Here is an 11,932-nt window from a genome sequence, read left to right as displayed (position 1 = left end):
ACCCCCTCAGACAATCCCGCAGGTGAATAAACCATAAGCTGGATGTGGAGGTCCTGGGCTGGCGTGGTTACACGTGGTGTGCAGTTGTGAGACCGGTTGGACGTACTGCCAAATTCTCTAAAACTACGTTGGAGGTGGCTTATGATAGAGAAATTAACATTAAATTCTTTGGTAACAGCTCTGGTGGACATTCCTGCAGTCAGTATGCCAATTGCTTGCTCCCTTAAAACTTCACACGTGTGGCATTGTGTTGTGTGACAAAACTGCACATTGTAGAGTGGCCTTTTATTGTCCCCAGTACACACATATGTGTAATGATATGCCACACCTGTCAGGTAGATGGATTATTTTGGCAAAGGATACATTCTCATGTAAACAAATTTGTGCACCAAATTTTAGAGAAATAAGCTTTTTGTGCATATTGAACATTTCTGGGATCTTTCATTACAGCTCATGAAATATGGGACCAACACTTTACATGTTGCATTTATGTTTTTGTTCAGTATATATATATATATAGACCTATGTTTTGAAACCTCTTTGCCTCTGTAACTGTAGCAAACATGTTCTTACATGTCAGGTGGGTCAGGTGATTCTCTTCAATTACCAATTTCTCACACCTGTGCTTCTTTATCTTGTACTCGTAAACATTTCCATGTTTTTTAAAACTTTTAATAGTGGAGAAGATGAGGGCTCAGTTGACATTTGGCCTGCAAAAAGCAGTCATGTTCCGTCTGATGCAATTGTATACATGTATGTTTATGCTTCACAATAAAACCTATTTGAAATGATATTCAGCGTGCAAGGTAGAGATGAATGGGGAATGTTTTGTATTTTTTGCGTTCTCTGTGATGCATATTGTGAGACGCAGGTGGGCTTAACCTTGTCACACCTTTAGCAACAATATTAGACTTAAAAATAATCATCCAGCGATCATACACTGTTTACCAGGGGGCAGGGCTACCGACGTAAAGGCTCATCTGAAGAGGGTGCTGGCTAAGGCTAAAACTGGCGAGCATAGAGAGTATAGGGATATTGTTATCCACGTCGGCACCAACGATGTTAGGGTGAAACAACCAGAGGTCACCAAGCGCAACATAGCTTCAGCGTGTAAATTAGCTAGAAAGATGTGTCGGCATTGAGTAATTGTCTCTGGCCCCCTCCCAGTTAGGGGGAGTGATGAGCTCTACAGCAAAGTCTCACAACTCAATCGCTGGTTGAAAACTGTTTTCTGCCCCACCCAAAAGATAGAATTTGTAGATAATTGGCCCTCTTTCGGGGACTCACTCACAAACAGGACCAAGCCTGGCCTGCTGAGGAGTGACAGAATCCATCCTAGCTGGAGGGGTGCTCTCATCTTATCTATCAACATAGACAGGGCTCTAAATCCTCTAGCTCCACAATGAGATAGGGTGCAGGCCAGGCAGCAGGCTGTTTGCCAGCCTGCCAGCTTAGTCTGCCACTAGCACAGTCAGTGTAGTCAGCTCAGCTTTCCCCATTGAGATTGTGTCTGTGCCTCAGATCTAGGTTAGGAAAAACGAAATATGGCGGTGTTCGCCTTGACAATATCACTGGAATAAAGACCTCATCCATTCGTGTCATTATTGAAAGAGATTGTGATATCTCACATCTCAAAATAGGGCTACTTAATGTTAAATCCCTCACTTGCAAGGCAGTCATAGTCAATGAACTAATCACTGATCATAATCTTGATGTGATTGGCCTGACTGAAACAACCCTGATGAATTTACTGTGTTAAATGAGGCCTCTCCTCCTGGTTACACTGGTGACCATATCCCCTGCGCATCCTACAAAGGTGGAGGTGTTGCTAACATTTACGACAGCAAATTTAAATTTACTAAAAAATAAATGACTGCGTTTAGTCATGAAATCTATGCAGCCTACTCAATCACTTTTTATAGCTACTGTTTACAGGCCTCCTGGGCCACATACAGCATTCCTCACTGAGTTCCCTGAATTCCTATCAGACCTTGTAGTTATGGCAGATAATATTCACATGGGAAAGTCCACAGACCCACACCAAAAGGCTTTCGGAGCCATCATCGACTAAGTGGGTTATGTCCAACATGTCTCCGGACCTACTCATTGTCACAGTCATACCCTGGATCAAGCTTTGTCCCCTGGAAAAAATATTGTGGATTAAAAAAAATATCCTCATAATCCTGGACTATCAGACCACCATTTTATTACATTTGCAATCGCAACAAATAATCTGCTCAGACCCCAACCAAAGATCATCAAAAGCTGTACTATAAATTCTTGGACAACAAAAAGATTCCTAGATGCCCTTCCAAACTCCCTCCACCTACACAAAGACATCAGAGTACAAAAATCAGTTAACCACCTAACTGAGGATCTACATTTAACCTTGAGTAATACCCTAGATGCAGTCGCACCCCTAAAAATGAAAAATATTTGTCACAAGAAATTAGCTCCATGGTGTACACAAAATACTGGCGCTCCAACAAACTGGAAGTCTTCTGACTAGCTTGGAAAGACAGTACCGTGCAATATCGAAGAGCCCTCACTGCTGCTCGATCATCCATTTTTCCAACCTAATTGAGGAGAATAAGAAAAATCGAAAATGTATTTTTGATACTATCGCAAAGCTAAATAAAAAGCAGTATTCCCCAAGAGAGGATGGCTTTCATTTCAGCAGTGACAAAAAGATCCAAAGCTCAGTTGTCCTGAGTCTGCACAGGATTGCCAGGACCTAGGATCAATGGAGCCACTCAAGTTTTTTTAAATCCTGGTCATGGCCTCTATAAACCTTCAAGCTGCATACTGGACCCTATCCTAACTAAACTACTGAAAGAGCTACTTCCTGTGCTTGCCCCTGCAATGTTGAACATAATAAATGTCTCCCTATCCTCCGGATGTGTACCAAACTCACTAAAAGTGGCAGTAATAAAGCCTCTTGAAAAAGCTAATTATCGGCCTATATCGAATCTCCCATTCCTCTCCAAAATGTTTGAAAAAGCTGTTGCGCAGCAACTCACTGCCTTCCCGAAGACAAATAATGTATACGAAACGCTTCAGTCTGGTTTTAGACCCCATCATAGCACTGAGATTGCACTTGTGAAAGTGGTAAATTGCCCTTTAATGGCGTCAGACCAAGGCTCTGTGTCTGTCCTCGTGCTCCTACACCTTACTGCTGCTTTTGACACCATCGATCACCACATTCTTTTGGAGAGATTGGAAACACAGTTAATCTTGATGGTTGTACAGTCGTCTCAAATAAAACTGTGAAGGACCTCAGCGTTACTCTGGACCCTGATCTCTCTTTTGACAAACATATCAATAATATTTCAAAGACAGCTTTTTTCCATCTTTGTAACATTGAAAAAATCTGAAACTTTTTGTCAAAAAATGATGCAGAAAAGCTAATCCATGCTTTTGTCACTTCTAGATTAGACTACTGTAATGCTCTACTCTCTGGATACCCAGATAAAGCACAAAATAAACTTCAGTTAGAGCTAAACACGGCTGCTACAATCTTGACTAGAACCCCAAAATTGTATCATATTAGTGCTAGCCTCTCTACACTGGCTTCCTGTTAAGGCTAGGGCTGATTTCAAGGTTTTACTGCTGACCTACAAAGCATTACATGGGCTTGCTCCTACCTATCTCTCCGATTTGGTCCTGCTGTACATACCTACACGTACGCTATGGTCACAAGACACAGGCCTCCTTATTGTCCCTAAAATGTCTAAGCAAACAGCTGGAGGCAGGGCTTTCTCCTATAGAACTTAATTTTTATGGAATGGTCTGCCTATCCACGTGAGAGACGCAGACTCGGTCTCGACCATTAAGTCTTTACTGAAGACTCCTCTCTTCTATTACGGGGGCTGAGTCACTGGCTTACTGGTGCTCTTCCATGCCTTGAGTGGGTTGAGTCACTGGCGTGATCTTCCTGTCCGGTTTTGCGCCCCCTCGGGCTCGTGCTGTGGAGGAGATCTTCGTGGGATATACTCAGCCTTTTCTCAGGGTAGTAAGTTGGTGGTCTGTTGATATCCTGTGTGGGGTCTGTGCTTTGGCAAAGTGGGTGGGGTTATATCCTGCCTGGTTGGCCCTGTCCGGGGGTATCGTTGGATGGGGCCACAGTGTCCACCGACCCTCCCCCGTCTCAGCCTCCAGTATCTATGCTGCAATAGTCTATGTGCTGGGGAGCTAGGGTCAGTCTGTTATATCTGGTGTAATTTTCCTGTCTTGTTTGGTGTCCTGTGGGAATTTAAGTATGTTCCCTCTAATTCTCTCTCTCTCCCTCTTTTCCTCCCTTGCCTTAGGACCTGAGCCCTAGGACCATGCCTCAAGACTATATGGCCTGATGACTCCTGGCTGTCCCCAGTCCACCTGGTTGTGCTGCTGCTCCAGTTTCAACTGTTCTACCTGCGGCTATGGAATCCTGACCTGTTCACTGGACATGCTACCTTGTCCCAGACCTGACGTTTTTGACTCTCTCTCTCGCTCTCTCTGCCACACCTGCTGTCTCGACCTTTGAATGCTTGGCTGTGAAAAGCCAACTGATATTTACTCCTGAGGTACTGACCTGTTGCACCCTCTACAACCACTGTGATTATTATTTGACCCTGCTGGTCATCTATGAACTTTCAAACATATTGAAGAACAATCTGGCCTTAATGGCCATGTACTCTTATAATCTCCACCCAGCACAGCCAGAAGAGGACTGGCCACCCCTCAGAGCCTGGTTCCTCTCTAGTTTTCTTCCTAAGTTCCTGCCTTTCTAGGGAGTTTTTCCTAGCCACCATGCTTCTACATGTTTGGGGGTTTTAGGCTGGGTTTCTGTATAGCACTTTGTGACATCTGCTGATGTAAGAAGGGCTTTATAAATACATTTGATTGATTGATAGCATATTAAAACCATTACAACACCATCTGTTATATTTACGACAAATCATGTTTTTCCATCTCAAGGACCATTTTAGATTTAAATATAGCTGCATGCAACTCAAAATGTGTTACATCACTGAAAACATTAACCTTTTACTTAACTTCCATATCTTCTAGTTTGAGCATTAAGCTGTTCACTTCTCAATTGTTTCCCATCCAGCCTCATTCAGATTAGCCTAATAGCCCAGAAAGGTTTACACTGGTCATATCAAGGGTAGTTACCGCTCATCTAGAGAGCAATTTTAACCACCCTATTATCTTACTCAGCAGAGAAAAACCGACTTAATAGTTCTGAATTTATTAGAAAGCTTGCTTATCGGAAGTATGTGTATGTTATTGTCATTAATTGCCCTAATTTAGTGGAACCTAGGTGTTATTCTGGTCACGACACAAATCACCTCTGAGAAACTGTATAAAAGGACAAATGTCTTGTAGCAACTCACAAAAAGCTTGCATTTCTCAGTGAAGAATCTCCATTCTCAAGGCAAGATACTTTTCAAAATATACCCTGTTCCTGTTCAAACTATCAATTTCTACTCTATACATAAATGCTTGTTTCTAGCTTACTGGATGTGTAATACATGTTTACCTTAATAAGTAGCAGTTATTTAGAAATGAATCACAAACAAAAAATGTATATTCTGCATTGTAAGTGTAACACATTTTCCTCAATTTCAGATGTTTTTTTTTTCTCTTCCTGACTTTCTATGCCTCTCTCTTCTATTCTTTCCTCTACCTTGTTTAGTTTTGTCACCATGAAGGTAGCATTGTTTGTACTGGTGCTCCTCTGCGTGGCTGGAATGCTGCATGCTGAGGCCTCGGACCAGTCTGGAGAGAACAGGTAAGATTCCCATCCTACATTTTAGATGTCTGCTCATTTGATGTTGATGTGGTGTCCCCTGCATTATCTAATATCTCCATTCCTCTCTCATGTTTGTGTTTATGTCTTGTTGTCAGTCTCACAGAAAATGGACAGGGTTTGGGTAGAAGATATGCTGAGTCAACCATTGCCAGTGACATGAGCAAAATCATGGACTCCATGGTTCAGAAGAATTTTGTCAACTTCCTGCTCAACCAGAAGGAGAAAAAGAGCATGTAAGTAAAATTGACCATAGAGTTTGAAATGACTATAATTGCTACAGTTCAGATCTTGATATATTGTAGAAACTGAGAGCAAATTCAGTCACTAACAACGACTATAATAGAATCAAAAACTATCACAGGTCTAATGTCACTCCGGAGGAAGATCCAGGGGCTCGCTTGTACAACAATCTCCTGAAAAAGCTTGCACTGTGCATCCGCAGCAAGGGACACAGATCCATGTGAGTTCATTCTGTGAAGATATTAACTTCAAAATGAACTTCAATATGAATTGTTGCCAAATGATTTATTGTGTCATCTTATTATAAGATTTTCCAATTTGTTTCCTCACTACAGGACCCAGTGATGTTTTAAAGAATATCAGCAAATTACCAACATAGGCGAGAGAATGATGCAAAGAGAAGCCTCAAGTCAACCACAACATTATGACAATTTAGAGAAAAAATGATGCTTTCTATTTTGTTATGAATCCAGAATGTCTTACCTTTTTCATAAATCATTTCTAAGGGGAAATTAAATGATTGAACTATTAAACAAAGATTGGCCTCACTGGGTAGTCATTTCATCTAGCATTTAGCATGAGAAACATTTCACGAAAGTAACAAATGAAATGGCAAAAAATCGTACACAGTAATATTTTCACAAATGTCACACCTTTAAAAAAGGCTCCTACTGGTCATACTGAAAGAATATCACGGTCCTTTGCATTTCTTGTGAAGAAGAAGCTTCATAGACCACTAAATAGGCAACAACTAGAACCGAGTTTGCTACATGGCTTTATTATAATAATTTTTGTCCAACCGGGGTGTTAGAACAAAAATGGGCCTCCGCTCATTAGTCTCTTGCCGAGGCAGTAAGTGACAGTATTCAACTCTAGATGAATGGCAATGTCTCTCAACGGGCAGAGCGCACCTTTTCGGTTGGAAGAGAAGACGCGGGCAAATTAATGGAGGTAGGACGAAAGAAGATGTAACATATTATTAATAAATATGGAGTGGGGGATTGCACAAGCCTTCTGCAAGATCTGCTGAAGGAAAGAGAACGTGAAGACAGTGAGGGTGAATTAATTGTGGTGGCAGGTGCAGTGATGACCGCCGGGAAGGAGCTCAGTGTGGAGAGATAAGCGGTGTAGTGAGGAAGGTTGGCGCCAAGTGGAAAAAGGGGGATAATTGCTATAGTAGATCAGAGATGGAACCTGACAAGAGTATGGATGTAGTATCTACATCGGGCCTCATCCCGAGGATGAAAATGATGATTCTGGCCCAGTGGGAGTGATATTTGTGGAGAATGGATCCTTGCATTTTAGCTGATCCATATGTGGTATCAGGTTGTGTGGAGAAAATGTTGGGGACTGTTGAGTTGGTGAGAATAACTCGGAGTGGAATAGCGATGATTTATTGTGTTTCTTCAGTCCAAAGAGAGCGGGCACTCCGGATCACACGATTGGGGACAAGAAATGTGACTTACTTTGCTCTCCGGAGCAGGGAGCCGTTGAAAGGAGTGATAGCGGGGTGGCTTTAAGTGTTGAGGATCAGTTGAAATTCAAGATTCCCGGTGTCTGTGACGCCCACCGTTTGTTGCGGTGGAGAGAGTGGGGGAAACGGAGAAGACATTGTCTGTCCTGCTGAGTTTTGATGTAGTCTTTGCCCGACAAGGTCAAGTTAGGAAGTGTAAATTATCCCGTGAGAGCTTGTGTTCTGAAAATACTTACTTTATGGGCATGTTGTAGGAGGGGGATTCCAGTTGGATTAATTAACACTCCAAACAGCCTACCCGACCGCTCTGTGGTGTCCGCATAGTCCTAAAGCACACCCTACGGCGTTTAGTTTCACATTCCAATGATAAAAGGGGGGGGCAAAAATGCAATTTCAGAATGTGGGGGGAACACAGTTCCCCAGTGAAAGTTGCGCCCCTTGTGTTAGTTGTCGGGGTTCCCATGGGCCTGGAGATTGGAGGTGTCCGGTGAGAGAAAAGAAGGTTGAGGTTGTCAGGGTTAGAGTAGTACAGAAAGTGTCATATGCCGAAGCAGTGAAGAGAGTGGTAGAAGAAGATGGTTACAGGGTGAGGGATACTGAGAGGATTCCTGTGAGTAGGCAGAAACCAAGAGAGCATGATGGGAAGAATATGTGCTTCAGTAAGGTGGGCTTTTTAGCATTTATAGCCATGGTTGTCACTTGTACTGCAGAAATTGATTGGATATCACACAGAAAATAGAGGTTGTGGTGGCAGCGACTGAGAAGTACTTGGGATTGGGAGGATTTACTGCAGAACAGTTGCAGTAGGTGTTGCATGGTAGTGTTCTGTCCTCCCAGAGCCATTGGTCTGGAGTAGGATTGGATAGGGTTAAATAGTGGAATGGGGTGGTGTCTTTTTAATATATATTTATTTAGAAAGGGCTAATAGTAGGCAGGGCAATTTTTATTTTCCTTTTTCCCAATTTTGTATTACCTTATCAATAATTTTATGTAGGTAGGCCGTGAACGGCCTCACACACCAGTACAGTAGGTAGCGGTGTATCCACCTAAAAGTTGGATGTTATCCACCAACTAAATCCCAAACAAGAAGAAGAAGAAGCCATGGATGCCCTGGTGACAGTTAGTACAGAGATAGCCAAGGCCCTGACAATAAAAGAGGAGTACCAAGGCACTCTTCATATAATTAATTAAAATGCCTTTATTAGTATGGCATGTTCAATAGAAACAAAGTTGTTTAAAAACCGACGCGTTTCGGCTGCATGGCCTTCGTCAGGGAGTACAGAAAAAGGAGAATACAATGTCCTCTTTTGAAAGGCTTTTCCAATTAGCCCTAATTAGAAGAGGGAGTGGTTACCAAATTGAACACACCTAGTAAGCAATAATATACACATGAAAAGGTGAAATACTGTAGCTATGTTATCATGAGCATACAACTCCAAGCTAGAAGCATCAGAACACCCAGAGAGGCAGTTCCAACCCTAACCATGACTGGGAGAAGTGTCCAGAACAAGAAAGTAATATATTCCACAGTACACTAGACCACAGCAAAACATGAACAACAGTCCAAACATAGCTGAGGGCAATTGAGCAAAATGTCCACTAGATGACAGCAAATGGACCCATCACGACCCTACAGGAAGGGTGAGAAATCCATATCTTCATTTAAACCAGGGTACTTAGTGGCCTGTAGTTTGTAAATTCAAAAACTTTCCCTTTGGTTTAACTGTTTAAGACGGTCCCCTTTTCTAATAGAGGCCGGAACATGATCAATACCCATAGCTTGTAGGGAGGCAGGGTTGCTATGGTGTAAGGACTTGTAGTGCCTTGCCATGGGGTAGTCTTCATTGCCATGCAGCCGAAACGCGTCGGTTTTTAAACAACTTTGTTTCTATTGAACATGCCATACTAATAAAGGCATTTTAATTAATTATATGAAGAGTGCCTAGGTCCTCCTTTCTTTTTGATGACCAATTTACACCTTTTACCAAAGAGCACCTTCTATCTACCAAAATATACTATAGTGTACCTTAGTAGCGCTTCCCTTCCTCCTCTTTCTAATAAAAGAGGAGTGTTGTGTATTTTGACATTGAGACAGCTTACGATACCATGTGGAGGGAAGGGTTGTTGATCAAGTTGAGTGCATTGGGGGACGTCTGTATAACTGGATCATGGACTTGTTCGATAGAGTCATACGGGTGAGGGTGGGGTCAGAATTGTCAATGCGGTTTGAAGTGGACAGTGGTACTCCACAGCGAAGTGTCATTACTCCTGTGCTGTTCACCTTGATGATATATTACATATTTAAGGAGGTGGGACAGGGAATGGGTGTGGCATTGTATGCTGATGATGGGGCTGTATGGAAGAGAGGTGGGAATGTGAAATATGTGATGAGGAAGATGCTAGATACTGTGGGAGTTGTGGATGATTGTTCTCTAACATGGGGGTTTAGGATGTGTGTGGCCATGTCCTGCTTTATGGTGTTTTCTAGGAGGAAGGTTAAATATGTTAGGCTGCAAATGTAGGGTCAGGATATAGATAGGGTGTCTGGATTTAAGTATTTAGGTATGTGGTTTGATAAGAGGCATATGTGGAAGAGACATGTTGAGTATATTCTAATTAAGTGTAGGAAGGTGCTGAACCGCATGAAAGCAATGGCAGGTTATGGTTGGGGGTTGGATAGACAAACACTGTTGTATATGTACCAGGCATTGATCATGTCATGTTTGGATTATGGGTGCTTTTGTATATGGATCGGCAGCCCAAACAGTACTACAGCGGCTGGATAGGATACAGTCAAGGGCCCTGAAATTGTGTGTGGGTGCCTTCAGGACGACATCTGTTAAGGCTTTGCAGATGGATAGTGGGGAACTGCCACTGAGGATAAGGCAGGACAAACATCATTAGCCTACTGGACGAGGTTGAAAGGGAGTTCAGAAGGACATCCTGCGGTCACGGCAACCTGGGAATGCTGGGAGCGAGGAGGGGATAAGCAGAGGGCATACGGTAGTAGAATATTGACTGGGGGAGAGAGATAGGGCTGGCAATTGCATTGGGGAATGTTCCTGCTTGGCTGTTTCGAAAACCAAGTGAAGATGTGGACATGATTGAGGGCAGGAGAGAATGGGGTGAAGACTTGAGATGGTGTGTGGAGAGATGTATAGATAATTAGCTTTATTTGTTTTTGAGGATATAAACAGACGGTTCAAAGGATCCAGTCAGTGAAAGGGTGGGGGCTGGGATGTATATCCCATGTTTCAATGTTAGAGTATGTAAGTGGTTAACTGATTGTGTCAATGTATGCGGCAGAGTTGATGGCCATGATTATAGGTTTGAGGCTAATCTGAAAACAAGGCTCCCTAAATTTGATCAGCATATCGAATGCGCGACCCGGGCTGGCAAAACCCTGGATCATTGTTATTCTAAACTACCGCAACGCATATAAAGCCCTCCCCGCCCTCCTTTCGGAAAATCTGACCACGACTCCATTTTGTTGCTCCCAGCCTATAGACAGAAACTAAAACAGGAAGCGCCCGTGATCAGGTCTGCTCAACGCTGTTCTCGGATTCCATGCTTCAAGATTGCTTCGATCACGTGCACTGTGATATGTTCATCATAGCGTCAGACAATAACATTGATGAATGCGCTGATTCGGTGCGCGAGTTTATTAGCAAGTGCATCGGTGATGTTGTACCCACAGCTTCTATTAAAACATTCCCCAACCAGAAACCGTGGATTGATGGCAGCATTCGCGCAAAACTGAAAGCACGAACCACTGCTTTTAATCAGGGCAAGGTGACCGGAAACATGACCGAATACAAACCGTGTAGCTATTCCCTCCGCAAGGCAAACAAACAAGCTAAGCGTCAGTATAGAGACAAAGTAGAGTCGCAATTCAACGGCTCAGACACAAGAGGTATGTGGCAGGGTCTACAGTCAATCACGGACTACAAAAGGAAAACCAGCCCCGTCACGGACCACGATGTCTTGCTCCCAGACAAACTAAACAACTTCTTTGCTCGCTTTGAGGACAACACAGTGCCACTGACACGGCCCACTACCAAAACCTGCGAGCTCTCCTTCACTACAGCCAACGTGAGTAAAACATTTAAATGTGTTAACCCTTGCAAGGCTGCCAGCCCAGACGGCATCCCCAGCCGTGTCCTCAGAGGATGCGCAGACCAGCTGGCTGGTGTGTTTACGGACATATTCAATCAATCCTTATCCCAGTCTACTGTTCCCACATGCTTCAAGAGGGCCACCATTGTTCCTGTTCCCAAGAAAGCGAAGGTAACTGAGCTAAATGACTATTGCCCCGTAGCACTCACTTCCGTCATCATGAAGTGCTTTGAGAGACTAGTCAAGGACCATATCACCTCCACCCTACCTGACACCCTAGACCTACTCCAATTTGCTTACCGCCCTAA

The 11,932-nt window shown here is 43.2% G+C and overlaps 1 protein-coding gene across 1 annotated transcript; it reads left to right on the top strand.

The window, feature by feature from the left end:
• Window positions 1–5,687: 5,687 nt before the first annotated feature.
• On the top strand, window positions 5,688–6,258 carry LOC120029528 (gastric inhibitory polypeptide-like). Its single transcript, XM_038974790.1, has 3 exons — window positions 5,688–5,773; window positions 5,890–6,027; window positions 6,156–6,258. Exons 1-3 carry the CDS (start codon window positions 5,688–5,690, stop codon window positions 6,256–6,258), a joined length of 327 nt encoding a protein of 108 aa, XP_038830718.1.
• The last annotated feature ends 5,674 nt before the right edge of the window (window positions 6,259–11,932 follow it).

The sequence above is a fragment of the Salvelinus namaycush genome, chromosome 35, assembly GCF_016432855.1.
Source record: "Salvelinus namaycush isolate Seneca chromosome 35, SaNama_1.0, whole genome shotgun sequence".
NCBI lineage: Eukaryota > Metazoa > Chordata > Actinopteri > Salmoniformes > Salmonidae > Salvelinus > Salvelinus namaycush.
Note: the sequence above shows the minus strand (reverse complement) of the source record. Positions and strands in the feature narration are given on the sequence as shown.